The sequence below is a fragment of the Diadema antillarum genome, unplaced genomic scaffold, assembly GCF_040938485.1.
Source record: "Diadema antillarum isolate AM-2024a unplaced genomic scaffold, OU_Dant_1.0 seq00001367_RagTag, whole genome shotgun sequence".
NCBI classification, from domain to species: Eukaryota; Metazoa; Echinodermata; class Echinoidea; order Diadematoida; family Diadematidae; genus Diadema; species Diadema antillarum.
This window is the reverse complement of record NW_027272129.1, coordinates 231,799-244,863: the sequence shown is the minus strand read 5'-3', so window position 1 is coordinate 244,863 and position 13,065 is coordinate 231,799. Positions and strand designations below refer to the sequence as shown.

Below are 13,065 nucleotides of genomic sequence, written 5' to 3'. Positions count from 1 at the left end.
AAAATTATACTTGCTAAATATATGGCATATACAGTATTCAAAAGCTTCAGTGCACTTTGAATAGGCACACTCTGTCTTCTTTTGCAATTACTGTAGACTTCAAAAATGAAATTGCAGGGACATAAAACTGTACTTTCTTTGAAATGCCTACGTAGAATCTCTGTAATGTATCAGTGTGTAGAATGAAGTATCAAGTGACGTTGTTCCATCTCTCATCTTTGCAGGCACAAATCTCAGTTTGTCTTTGGCCAATCTTCAGGCCATACTCATGGTACTTGTCCAGCTGTGTCAACGAAACTCACCCAAACTGGACGGAGACGAGAGAGAGGTTAGTTATAGCATAGCACTCAAGAAGTGTGCGGTTCGGTCAAGAAGTTCGGTTCAAGAAGTTCGGTCTTTCAAAAAAAGAAAACCAAGTGTATATTTGATGTATGTTTGCATCTGATTCATCGAGCTTAATTTTCTTTCCTTTTTGTAGTTTGCGTCATGAGCACATTAGTCATGTGGAATTGGTGCATTATGAGTACCCTGTCTTATTATTATTATATCAAAATGATCTTACGGTTCTAAGAAACTTAGAAACCATTTTGAATGAAGGGACCATATTGATGCAGAATGACTGTGACCTTGTTATGAGAACCCGAGTATGAAAGTCACATGGTACTGTAACTAATGAATTAGTTTTGATGTGTACTACAATGATATTGATGTATACATTCTACAGGCTTTGTGGTTTCCACTCCTGGACTTAATGATGATCACGCAGCGACGTCTCAAACCAACATTTACTGAATCACAGTTTCAAAGTGAGTATATTTGTGTTTCTATTGTAATAATTGTATGATTCATGAATTGATATTAGATAATTCCTGATACAAGATTACAGACAAAGAGACAAGCCCAGTATCAAGATATATGTGCCTGTGCACCACAAAACAAACAAAAAGTCGTACACACTGATTTTGTGTGGAGACTGAAAATAGGAGAAATGGGTCAACCTAACCCATCTTGACTTTTTCATATTTTCTGAATGAGTAAGTCTTCTTCTACATTATATTACAATTTGAGATCATAAAATGGGCAGGAAAGTGTGTTTTTTAGCAGTTTATCTTGAACTTTTTTGGTAGAATAGTGTGATTAGGTGTGTTTTAGAGTCCCCTTTTCATTTCTTAAAAACCTTGAACACACTCTTCACTTTAAACTCAAATAACTTTTGAAAGGATGATGTTACTGCTTTGAAAGTTGGCATCAATTATGAACAGAATGTGCTGATACGACACTCTCAATTTCAATTTAATCTGATAATCCCTTCATTGCTCTTACTCTGGTGATTTACGTCCTGTTTTTTGTCCCATTCGTTGTACAGCCAGCATGGCTTGGTACAGATTTAGCACTCGAATGTTTAATAGACACTGCACTTCAGAGCCTCTTTTCTCAGTTCACACTTTTCCTGAGTGTGTGTTTTCTTTCCAATATTTAGATAGGTTAGGAGAGTCCATTTGATTTGAGCTATACATCATTTTAAAGCTTAAAGTCTGCTCTTTTAGAATATGCTCTTAACTAAAATTTCATGTCTGGCGACTTTCTGTGCGTTTTGTGATGCAGGGTCACATATGAAGTGGTCGTTTACATCTCTATATTATTTGAGATCTAAATGCATTTTACAGTGATTCATCTGTGTGTTTTCATTTCTGTAATAGTGTATTTATTATTGTTGTCATTACTGTTTAGTCAGGCATTTCTTTGTGATTATTGTAGCCATTATTATTTGTAATGTCATTTGAAAGTGGAGGGACCTTTGAAAGAGAAAGACTCAAAGCTGACTGAACATTGTTTTGACATTAGTCTGTCTCCACGATAGGTTTCCTGTTGTTTAATGAAACCTGTTAGTGTTGAAAGAAAAAATACCAAAGTTTACAGTAAGAATGGACCTCACACTTTTGTAAAGCATTCTTCTTCTTCTTTTCCCATTTTCAAATGTATCTGTTATAGTAAGTGGCAAGCCATATGTAATGTGATATGTTTTATCTAATGTTCTAATGTGTAGGTTTCAAGGAGCTGACAAGACATGTACTCAACAGCATGATGGGACATCTTGCACTGCCTAGAATCTTACAGAAGATTATGCAGGTAAGTTATATCAGCAGGGGGCCTGCATAAAAGGATGAGTCAGACAAGTAGGAGTATATAACATGCTGTAATTAATGGGTGCTCATTACATGCACTCATGATTGTTTGTGAGATTCTCATGTTGTAGCATGCAGACCTATGTATTCACCTCTGGTATTGTGTTACGCTGAGTTTCTTGTTAACATACATACCTTGTATTCAGTGTTGATGTTGTGTAATAATGGGTTGATATTGTTGTGTGTGTGTGTGTTTGTTTGTTTGTTTGTTTTAAACCAGACACACCTTGTATTTTAATTCCTCTTCTGCTGTGTAACACTAAAGTCTATGTCATACCATTGCTTTACATACAGGACCCAACATACAGCACAGGAAAGTTTGGAGAAATCCGAGAATTGATAGTTGGAATGCTGGACACTTATAACTATGAATCAGTGAGTAGCCTTGCTTTGAGCTAGAAAAGCTAGACTTTGATATGTTCTGTAATATCATGTTATTACATGAAAACCTTTGTCAACATCAGATAAACCTGGTCATACACATACCTTATCAGTTTTGTGTAGAGAGATTGATATTTTCAATCCTCGTTACAATTCACACAATTCTCTGCCAATGTTTGTCATAGTAATGAAATGTAATGTATTAATGCAGATAAGATGCTTTGGTTTTGATTCATGATTTGAAAAAATCAAAGCCAAAATGTCCAGGAGAAAAATTTGTTTACAACAAGCTACAATTGTGCAATTTAATATGTATTCATGTATTCGTACAAATGAATGTTGACAAGATTATGCATTTACTGTACAGCACGTGATAGTTGCTGGTTTTTTTTTTTACCTTCAAACGTGAGAGCCTGCAGACCCAAAGTACAAAATTCTTGTAATGATAGTATGCTCCTCTATGCTGTGTCTACAACCCTAAGGTGAGGCTGTGTGCTAAATGGTGTATTGATTCTCGTCTTTCCTCTGCTGACAGAAAATATTGCATGTTTTTGTGCAGCATACATTTTGTAATTGTAGTAAAAGCAAGCATCATGTTATGATCTCCAGCTGCCAAGATATCTATATTGTATATTGCCATATATCACATTCTAGAGTTGGTTCTTGGACTGTTTCCATCACTCTAGACTCTTCTAAAGACTGCTAACAGCCTCCTAGCAAGGGACCTCTATGGGTCAGTGAAAAACCTGACCATAGCCGCCAACAGAGGGCTCATGCCTCGTCAAGAGTCCTGTATGATGTGTGGCAAGAAGTATGAACACTCAGCTGAGTCAGACCACATCCTTATCTTCAGGTATGTCGTCTGCGGCTTCATATATTTATTTTATGCTCTTTCAGCACTGCATGATTAATGTTTGTTCTCAATACCTTCGTTATGATGATGTAGAGTACAGTGGACTCCCGTTATAACAAAATCCTCAGGACCGGCCCTTTTCTTTCATTATATCAAATTTCGTTATAACCGAACAAATAAACAGAAGAAAACATAGAGCTGATAATGTTTGGGTCCAAATTTTTTCTTCATTGTAACCGAAATTTCGTTATAGCCGTGTTCGTTATAACGGGAGTGTACTGTATCTTGCTTCCATTCTCTGCTATCAAACTCCTTTCTAAATCTGATAATGTTTCTATCCAGCTGTGGCCACACCTACCACACAACTTGTCTGCAGACAGCTGGATGCTCAGCTATGATTGATGGTCAGCGTCACTGGACCTGCCTCCAGTGTTTCTCTGCCCGCCGTGGGGCCGCCCTCAGCCCTCATCGAAGGCCACGCCTATTTAGCTCTGGTGATGGTCAAGGAGACGGGGCAAGGGGAGCCACATCGCCAAGGGGTGGAGCCAGTGGAGGGAAGCATAGTGATGATTTGGTAAGAATGGCAAACAAGACATGGCTGATTTGATAAACAAAGCAAAGAAGACATGTATGACAGTGTTTCGTAAACACAACGTACCATTTAAGGAGAAGCAAACCTTGATTGGATTAAAGCGTTGATGACAGGGGGAACTCTGATTATTGTGATGGAAACTTTAATATGCTGTAAGCAAAACTTTCAGATGGAAGGAAATTGATCCAGTCCCCATTCATAGAACCCATTATGTAGTTTAAGGTTCTTTGTGTATTGACTTTTTGCTGTAAGATAAGTGCATGAAAACTTCAATTGCACATCCAAGCTAACACTTTTTACATTGATAGGATTATGCCAACCTTTGTGTCCCTGTAAAACAGGTTCAGAGTTAAGTATGAAAACTTGGGAAATGTTACGATGCCTGTATTATGAAGGAACACCTGCTTAATTCAACAATGCATGCAAATATAAATAGTTTACTTGAAGACTTTTTAGTCTCTGCCTAATCCTGACCTAAAAGGACAACAACAACAGACAGACACTCACTCACACACTTGAAAGTGAGATGATTCAGTCATTGCATGGTTTTCTGCTCTATGTACTCAATAAGTCAGATTCTGGAAGATTCTGAAGACAACATTCTGAAGGTGAATATTGACATTGTGCATAAAACAATAAGTGGTATATGTATGAATGTTTTACATACAGTTTGTATTTTTGTCACAATATTAACCGTATTATGGTAACGATATTGTCTTGATCCCTCTGTAATCATTGTATTACTTGGTTCATCTTTGTTATTTTGAACAGGCCTATTTCAACTTTGAGTGATGTTTGCATGAAACAAAATATCCATGTTGTTAATGTGAATATACCGAAAACTAAGCATTGATACTTGACCAATGACATTTACAATTGTGTCAAGGAACTATGAGTTGAAAATGTATAATGTAAATTCTCAACAGAATCTCTAAAAATCATATTGAAACGTTGGAGATCATTGAGGTGAAGAAGTTGAGTGATAGCAAACACAATGAATGGCCACCCTTGGTGTCGATATGTGAATGCATAAAATGGGAAAATGCAGTAAAAAAATAACAGTTGATACAAATTACTGCTAAATTATTTGCGGTTATGTTGTGTATATCAGAGCTTTGAATGGATATTATTTCCATGTTGATCTGTTTTAGCAAGTGGAGTTGACTCCTGAACAGATTGCATCTCTTGACAACTTAAAGAAATGGACAGACGGTCCCTCAAGGGTGAGTCCACCATAAATCTTTTGCTTTGTGGGCTTTCCTTCGTCAATCTTTCCCTTCAAACATCTGTGCTTATGGAAGGATATATCATGTATGTGAATCTCCTAATATCACATATTATCAGGTTTTCTTAGATTGGTCAGACTTTATTGTTATCTTGGACACTCAACGGTCTAAGAGTAGGGCATGACATCAATTCAAAAGAATGACTGATGTGGCAGATAATATAGATTAGAGTGCCCTATCAGTGCTTGTTGGCAGATAGATTGAAGATTTTTTTTTTCTAATACTGATTACCATCTGCAATGAAGTCACTGATTTTGATATAGAAACCAAGAATTACCCCTGGAAGATTACATAGATATTGGATTTGTCTTGGTGCTCAGGTGAGCATCCAGTCCCTTGGGCTCTTGTTCATTGTAAAGCACATGGAGAAGCACTAATGCCCATCAGGCACTTTGCATGTACCAGGTCCTGTCTTTGAATGTACCTTTGAATCACTATTATTATCAATATCATTGATATAATAGCATGTGACTTTGCAACACTTTGCAAATTCTTCAGTATCTGATGCAAAGTTTGTGTGTGACTTTATTTTCTGTCTACAGCTTGCCATCTTGAGTGAAGTCTTACTGACACAGAGATCCAACCCATCTAACAGAGGGCTGGTCAGTCCTAACAGTATTCTTCACCAAGAGAGATTCAAACTCCATCTTGCCCCTCCCCCTAACGATGAGTGACCACCAAGAGAGATTCAAACTTCATCTTGCCCCTCCCCCTAGTGATGAGTGACCATTAAGAGAGATTTAAACCTCATCTTGCCCCCTCCCCCTAGCGATGAGTGACCATTAAGAGAGATTTAAACCTCATCTTGCCCCTCCCCCTAGTGATAAGTGACCACAGACTTGCTCTGTTCTTTATCAGACATCACATAATTTCTTGTGTGTGTAGTAAATTACAACGTCAGTGAACAGGGAATGATCCCTCATATTTGCCAAATAGACACAGTTGTGTCTAAAATTTCTTCTTACAGTGAAAAATAAAGGCATTTGGAAATTTAAGATCAAGAAAATTCTTTAAAATTTCTCAAATGGAGCCCTTCTAGGCCATGGAAAAACACACATGCAGTTTAACACCTGAAAAGATTGGGCTATGTTGGAGGTTTTGAGGACGGGGGGCATCATCCCCCCCCCCCCCCCAGATCTCGGCTATGGGAAGTCTGATTGTCGCCAAATTCAGCACCCACCAAGTTTATGACGTGCCCTACAAGAATGCATAATTAATTTCACAAAAATCACCATAATTTTCTAATTAAGGCTAATTAATTATGCTAGTGTGCTAATTTTTATTGTTGTTTTATTTTTTTTTTATTTTGTGCCAATATGGTTGTCTTGTGATCCCTTAATTGTGAAATATGTGAAAGGAAATCGTTTAACATGTATTTGTAAGAAAACTGATTGTCTAAGACCAAAAATTTGGTAATTAATTAAACAATTGTACTCGTTATACATACCAAACTCAATATTTCGGTATTTCTTATGTTAATTATTGTTTTGATTTCTTATGTTTTCTATTGTTGTATGACTTTTTTTGTATTCAGAACAATTGATTTCAACTTTGATTTTAATAGCTGAAAAACAGACTGTGCAAGAAAAACAAAAGAAACACATTAGAATCTTGCAAAACCTCATTCATTTTACACATACACTGTAAACACATACAAATACGCCACTTTTGACTGACATGTGACTGTAAAATGTATGTAACACCATAACCGCTGCAAGTATATGCGCAAATTACGTATCAAGAGATGCGTAAGACTCTAAAGAAAAAAGTCGTGAAGTACACAATGTTAGAGAGCTTAGATTTTTACCGTAGCCCCAAATTAACCCTTATTATGTTCTTCAAGGCAGATCTTTATATTTGTTACTTGTTACCTATTGTTGGAGTTCAGGTTTAAGGTGTTGGTAAAAGGTTTCAGATTTGTTGGTTTTGTCAATGTATGTTGCTTGGAACATATCAGATGCTTTGGTGTCTTTGCAACAGTATATTGTGAGGATGGAGTTGGAGGATTAAGCATTAAGAGGGTAAGGTAAAAGTTGAAATCATTGGCAGAGAACCAGAAGGGTTCTAAGATTTGAGCATAAATAAAAGCAAAACAATAAATTTTCATGAAATAAAACATTTGTTTTATCAAAAGATACCCACTCTTGATTGAATAAACTTTTCATTTCATGAAAATTTATTTTTAAAGCATATATTTAAGCATTTAAGGCATTTCAAAGATTTTTAAATATTGCTCCAATGTCGGGTTAGGTGGCACCCTTGTGGTTTTGATTTTTTACATTTTACGGAAAAATAAATATAATTCAAAATTGACTCCATAATGTAGAGGAGATCGAGCTCTACACTGTGATACCAGTACCCACCTCCCCCCAAAAAAATAAAAATAAAAAAAAAATTAAAAAAAAATTGTGATAATGCCTGAAATTAGCCGTGTGTAAAACCCTGCTTTCCATTTCTGTGCCACCAACTTCTCTGTAATATGTTCTTCCTCTGTGTCAGAGTAAACTCAAGAACTCATGTACCTAACGCATTGCTGTAATAATTCATCTGAAATTTCTTACTCATGTATTAACAGACAAGGAGACTCTACTTTTGCTTTTGATTTTTTTTTTCATTTTTCCATCTTACAAACTGGCTGGATATAGCCTATATTCAACTGGTCTTCCATGGGGTCTTTTCATTTTGTTGAGAGGGGCATAATTATGTTGCATTTCATAACCTTTACTTTCTTTAAGACTCCTTTCTTTACATATCTTGAGAGCTGACATTAGTAAAGTTAAGTGCATTGATCAGTGGAATTGGGGAATAATGTAAAGTGCTAGTGGTTTCAAATTGTTTTATAAGCTACACAGTATGGGTTGATGCAATTAATGTTTCAAGCCGTACTGTTGAAGTTGAACAAAATGAACAGACAAGGCTTATTGTATAACAGTGCCAATAACTAAAGTTCCTTATGGGCGTGAAACCAGTACTGAACAGTGACAAACATATACTCTCATGTTTAATAATACCACAGCAGTGTTTAATAAGGTTTTCATATGAGTCCATGAAACATACACTTGTATGCTGCTTCCTGTATCCTAGTAAAATGTTATATGCTTACCTATCACAATCATTTTATGATATAGTTTGTTCAGGTATGTGAAATGTACATACTTTAAATGTAAAATGAGAACTGAAATAACTATGTTCTCTGTTATTGACTGCTATTAAAGTCATACACATACAACTATTGACTTCATGTTATGAAAAACAAGATACTAGAGTATGAATTATTCACATCCAAAATGCAGGTCCGATAAAAGTGTAAATTGTACAATTATACTATTGTTATACATGTCTATGAATCATGGCAAGTGTAAATAATAAAGACTGCATTGATTTATTGGTATTCTTAACTGCAGTTGTGAATTTATGTTGAAAGCTTTTACAATCCAACTTCTACAAGTATTACTAATGTAAAACAACCTCTGCAGTAAGTGTATAAAATTGATATTTTAGGACATCTTAAGTTAATATGTGCAATTGATATCAGAGGTCACTGAGCCTTTACATTTTGCTTACAACTGAACAAAAAAACATTTTTGTAAACTTGCAATTTTGTATTTGTTTTAATGATGCTTATCAAATAGATGAATTGATATTGATGCATGAATAACCCATTAACCCTAAAAAACGTTTCACGCTATAATTCTGTAACGCAAGAAGGCCTCGTCGCGAGGCTTCTTGACTTTCTTCGTTCAAGTCTTGCGCAACTTTTGAGACCAAATTTGCAACGTGTGCGCATACTTTTACGAACCCACACCCATTTTTGTAACGGTATGTCGCCCCAAAACGGGCACAATTTTGTGATTTTGTGTACATTTCCTATGGCAAATAGTGCTCTGTCATGAAAGTCATAAAAACCTGATTATTTTTACAATTAATCTCTTTCTTTAATTTTACGCTAATTATGGTAGAAAAGTGGTCAGTGACAAATTCCAATAAAAAACAAAGAAAAGACAAAAGTTGAAAACAAATACATAAGAAATTCTGAAAACAATGAAATACATAAGAATTGAAATGAGTTTTGGAAGTTTTTGTGATGTACAATTGTTTAGTATGCTAAAGCAGATTTATCGACCAAAAAGTAGACTCTCAATGCTTTTAATGAGGCTAAAATGTGATCTTGAGCTTAATTTGCATAATTAATTAATTAGAATTAAAAATTGATTGTTTCTAAAAATCTTATGGCACAATCTTGTAGATTATGACATGGGTGTCACGCATGCCAAATTTCGTCGCGATCGCACCACCAATGGCCGGGGGGGGGGGGGGGGGGGGGGGGGGGGGGGGGGGGGGGGGTGGAGTCCACCCCCCTCCGGTTTTAGCATAGCCACAAAAGCCCGGCCTGATTAGGGTTGATTTATATGCCTTCTCTTTCTCCCAAAGACATATTCCAGAAAAGAAGAAATTGCAGGAATTGAATTGTATACCTCCTTCAAATTATCATCATGTCACTAGAATGCCATGCATCCCTGTCTCAGCAAATGAAAAACTGAACTGTTAAAAAATTACTCAAAGGTAATTTGAATAGGAAAGGACATGTATTTGACATTATGTAATACCAAATGCTTCACATGCCTTGTTAGTTGAGGCATATCTTCAGAAAAATGCATTTGGAAAATATTATCATGGCTGCCATGTCTTCATTGGCATTTTGAACACAAAAATCTTTATGGAGTGGTGTTCTTTCTTACAGGTCTTGGAAAAGTCTGCTGATTCCTGCTTTTATTACCAAGGAGACCATGCATTTTGTGTTTATTGAGGATGGTGTGTGCTTTTGCATCATCACTGGAATAATAAATCAGTTACACTTAATTTTTTTTATGTTCTTGTGAAGATTTGAATAACATGTGTATACAAATTAAGACTAGAACTTGTGATATCATTATCATAGATGGCTGTCTTTCCAAATGTAGTGCATGATTATGTTGTAAATCTATTTATCAGTGTTCAGTGTTCACCTGAATGAAAAGATTAAGTTTAAAATGATATCACACACTTTGCATTAATGTCCTTGTTCAGTAATAAACAAAGAAACAAACATATATTTATGTGTTGTCCTAAATGATGTCTGCTGAATGAATCTTCATGTACATGTTTATGTTTGTGTGTTTTCTTGTTTGCTGATAAATGAAGTGCTCAACATTTTAAACACCATGCAGTTCTACAAATTTTAATAAATGATGATTAAGTTAGTTTTAAAAGACACTGTACACTCTGTTTGGCTGTAAAATAAAAGGGTCCATTGAACTTGTGTAGTATCACAAGTTTTCAGTGACCAGTGACACTAGTAGCAACCACATTATGCAAATTAGATGAAGTGATGATGTCATGGCCTCACAAATATCTAGTCTCATTGGCCATGACATAAATCTTCACAAAGTTCCCTTTTTCAAAATGAAATCCCCAATAATGTATACACCAAATATTTCGTGAGGTTTTTAATTTCATGGTTTTTGGGAGTCGGGTGCTATTCACGAATTTCAAAACATGAGAAACACAAATGTGACGTGTACTTGACAATCACTAATTTAACCACTCACAAAATGGTCAGGAAAACTCGTTAAATATGTGGCGCATACAGACCCACATCCTGTGTTTGCATATTTTTATTATATATATAATGTGTGTGTCTGAGGATACAATGATGCTTATTATGGAGAAAGGATTCCAGTTGCTAGATTATTATTTAAAAAAACAAACATGATTTTTATTGATTGTCACCATACATGTATTTCTGTGCACAAACTGATATGGCCTCACAAGTAATGTGTCACATCTTCAGTTTAATTTCCTTTTTTGATATGAATTCAAACATAATATGTATCCTTTGCTTTAGTATTTGAGTGTGTCCCAGCTTTTCATTTCCTCCAGACTATTGATTTAGAACTAGGATTAGGCTAGGGTTAGGGGTTAAGGTTAGGGTTAGGTTAGTCGTAGGGTTGGGTTAGGGTTAGGTTAGGGTTAGGTTAGTCTTAGGGTAGGGTTAGGGTTAGGTTAGGGTTAGGGGTTGAGATTAGGGTTGGGTAAGGGTTAGGGTTAGGTTGTTTTTATTGTAAATTTTATCTGATGCAGCATAGGCCTAATGGATATATGACATTTTGCAATGAAATTCTTCACGCGTTAATAATCACATACATACATACATACATACACACACACACACACACACACACACACATAGGTAACCCTATATATGATATGCTTGTAACATTTTCTAGCCTAATTACTGTTTGTTCCACTTTACCCCAACCGATTTCCCACTTTTCCCAAGGGTGCATTCGGAAGTTTTTTGAAAATTCATAATTACACAAATTCCTACAAACTTGTTCATACAAGTGTGTAGGAATATGTGCTATAATTGATTTTCAATCACAAATTATACAATCATGTGCTTTCAAGATTTTGTCAATCAAAAATGTACATAGGAAGATTTAGATTAATAAAATCCTTCCAAATTTCATTAAAATTTGCCCTGACTTCAGGCCCGGTTGACAAGTTTATCAGCTTTCCAGCACTCAAATAGGGAAGCAGGTTTGGTATTTAAGTAATGAATTTAATTTATGAATGATGATCATCACTTTGTTTTCCATGTTCACAAAGTATACAAGTTAATTGTAGGTTTAGATCAGAAAAGATATCAGGAAGTGAAAAAGAGTTTATCTTTTTTTTATTCTTGCACAAAATTGAAGGCTGGAAATATTAACTTGTATTTCTGAAAACGTAATTGAAACATATGTTTACAGCATTATGTCTGAAACTCGATGCGTGCAAAAGTGAATGAAGATATTGTGCCATGAAATGGAATGGATGTATCACTAATCTAAATATGTAAAAAATGGTTATCATGGTATCTTTCACAAAAAACCTGAAAGTTCTTGATGGAGAGGGAAAAGGTGAGGAGAATTGCTCTAACATGAATGCATGACAACAAATTTGAACCAAATTATAATCAAAGTGGTGAGGAAAACCTTTACTAAAGTCAACTTTTAATGATCCATTAATTTCATGTCTATGTATCTTTTCACTGAAACATTCTCTTGAAAGGTTTTCTCGCAAAGTATGGTTCGCGCACTGATGTGATTCTGTGCAACTCAAGAATGGGAGTGTCCAATATCCCTACACAATGACCGGCTTTCATAAAATCTACTACATGCTCCATTACAATGAAACTTTTGCTGTTGATGATGGAAAAGAATAGTTTAAAAAAGATGTGCTTGTTGCTGCATATACATTTGTATTACAGTATTACCTTTCATAGTTTATTACCCTACATGTATATAATAATATTTAACACCACATTTATATAGATAATATCATGGTATGAAATCATGGGATTTGTTTGAAATAAGATACCTTATATAAAGTATATATTTTCAAACAGACATTAAGGTTGATGTCCTGCATTTAACCTTACCTGTCTGTATCTAGATGACATGTACGTGTATACACAAACTGACAGACAGACAAACATACACACACACACACACACACACACACGAGAGAGAGCCACTGTGACAAGCAAAGTTACCATTCAATGTACTCAAGCAATACTTTCACTGGGATCTATATTACTAGTATTTCAAAGTAATATGTATTTAGTATTGTACAATGTATTGTAGAATGAATTTCACATGCCATAAGAGTTTAAACTATGTGGACATAATCCACTTGTGGAGGGAGCAAGAAGTGTTTGAAGCATTGTCATGGGGGTTATTGAAC

At 35.4% G+C, this 13,065-nt stretch overlaps 1 protein-coding gene across 1 annotated transcript in view; it reads left to right on the top strand.

Moving 5' to 3' along the window:
• The window catches only part of LOC139708689 (vacuolar protein sorting-associated protein 8 homolog), a 37,204-nt gene extending 31,189 nt beyond the window's left edge, over positions 1-6,015 (top strand). The window contains exons 34-41 of the mRNA XM_071620623.1: positions 225-328; positions 725-806; positions 2,048-2,130; positions 2,481-2,561; positions 3,254-3,420; positions 3,763-3,994; positions 5,164-5,235; positions 5,841-6,015. Of these exons, the coding sequence (XP_071476724.1) occupies positions 225-328; positions 725-806; positions 2,048-2,130; positions 2,481-2,561; positions 3,254-3,420; positions 3,763-3,994; positions 5,164-5,235; positions 5,841-5,972 (953 nt within the window). The 3' untranslated portion in view covers positions 5,973-6,015. The remainder of the gene's footprint in view (positions 1-224; positions 329-724; positions 807-2,047; positions 2,131-2,480; positions 2,562-3,253; positions 3,421-3,762; positions 3,995-5,163; positions 5,236-5,840) is intronic.
• Positions 6,016-13,065: the final 7,050 nt, after the last annotated feature.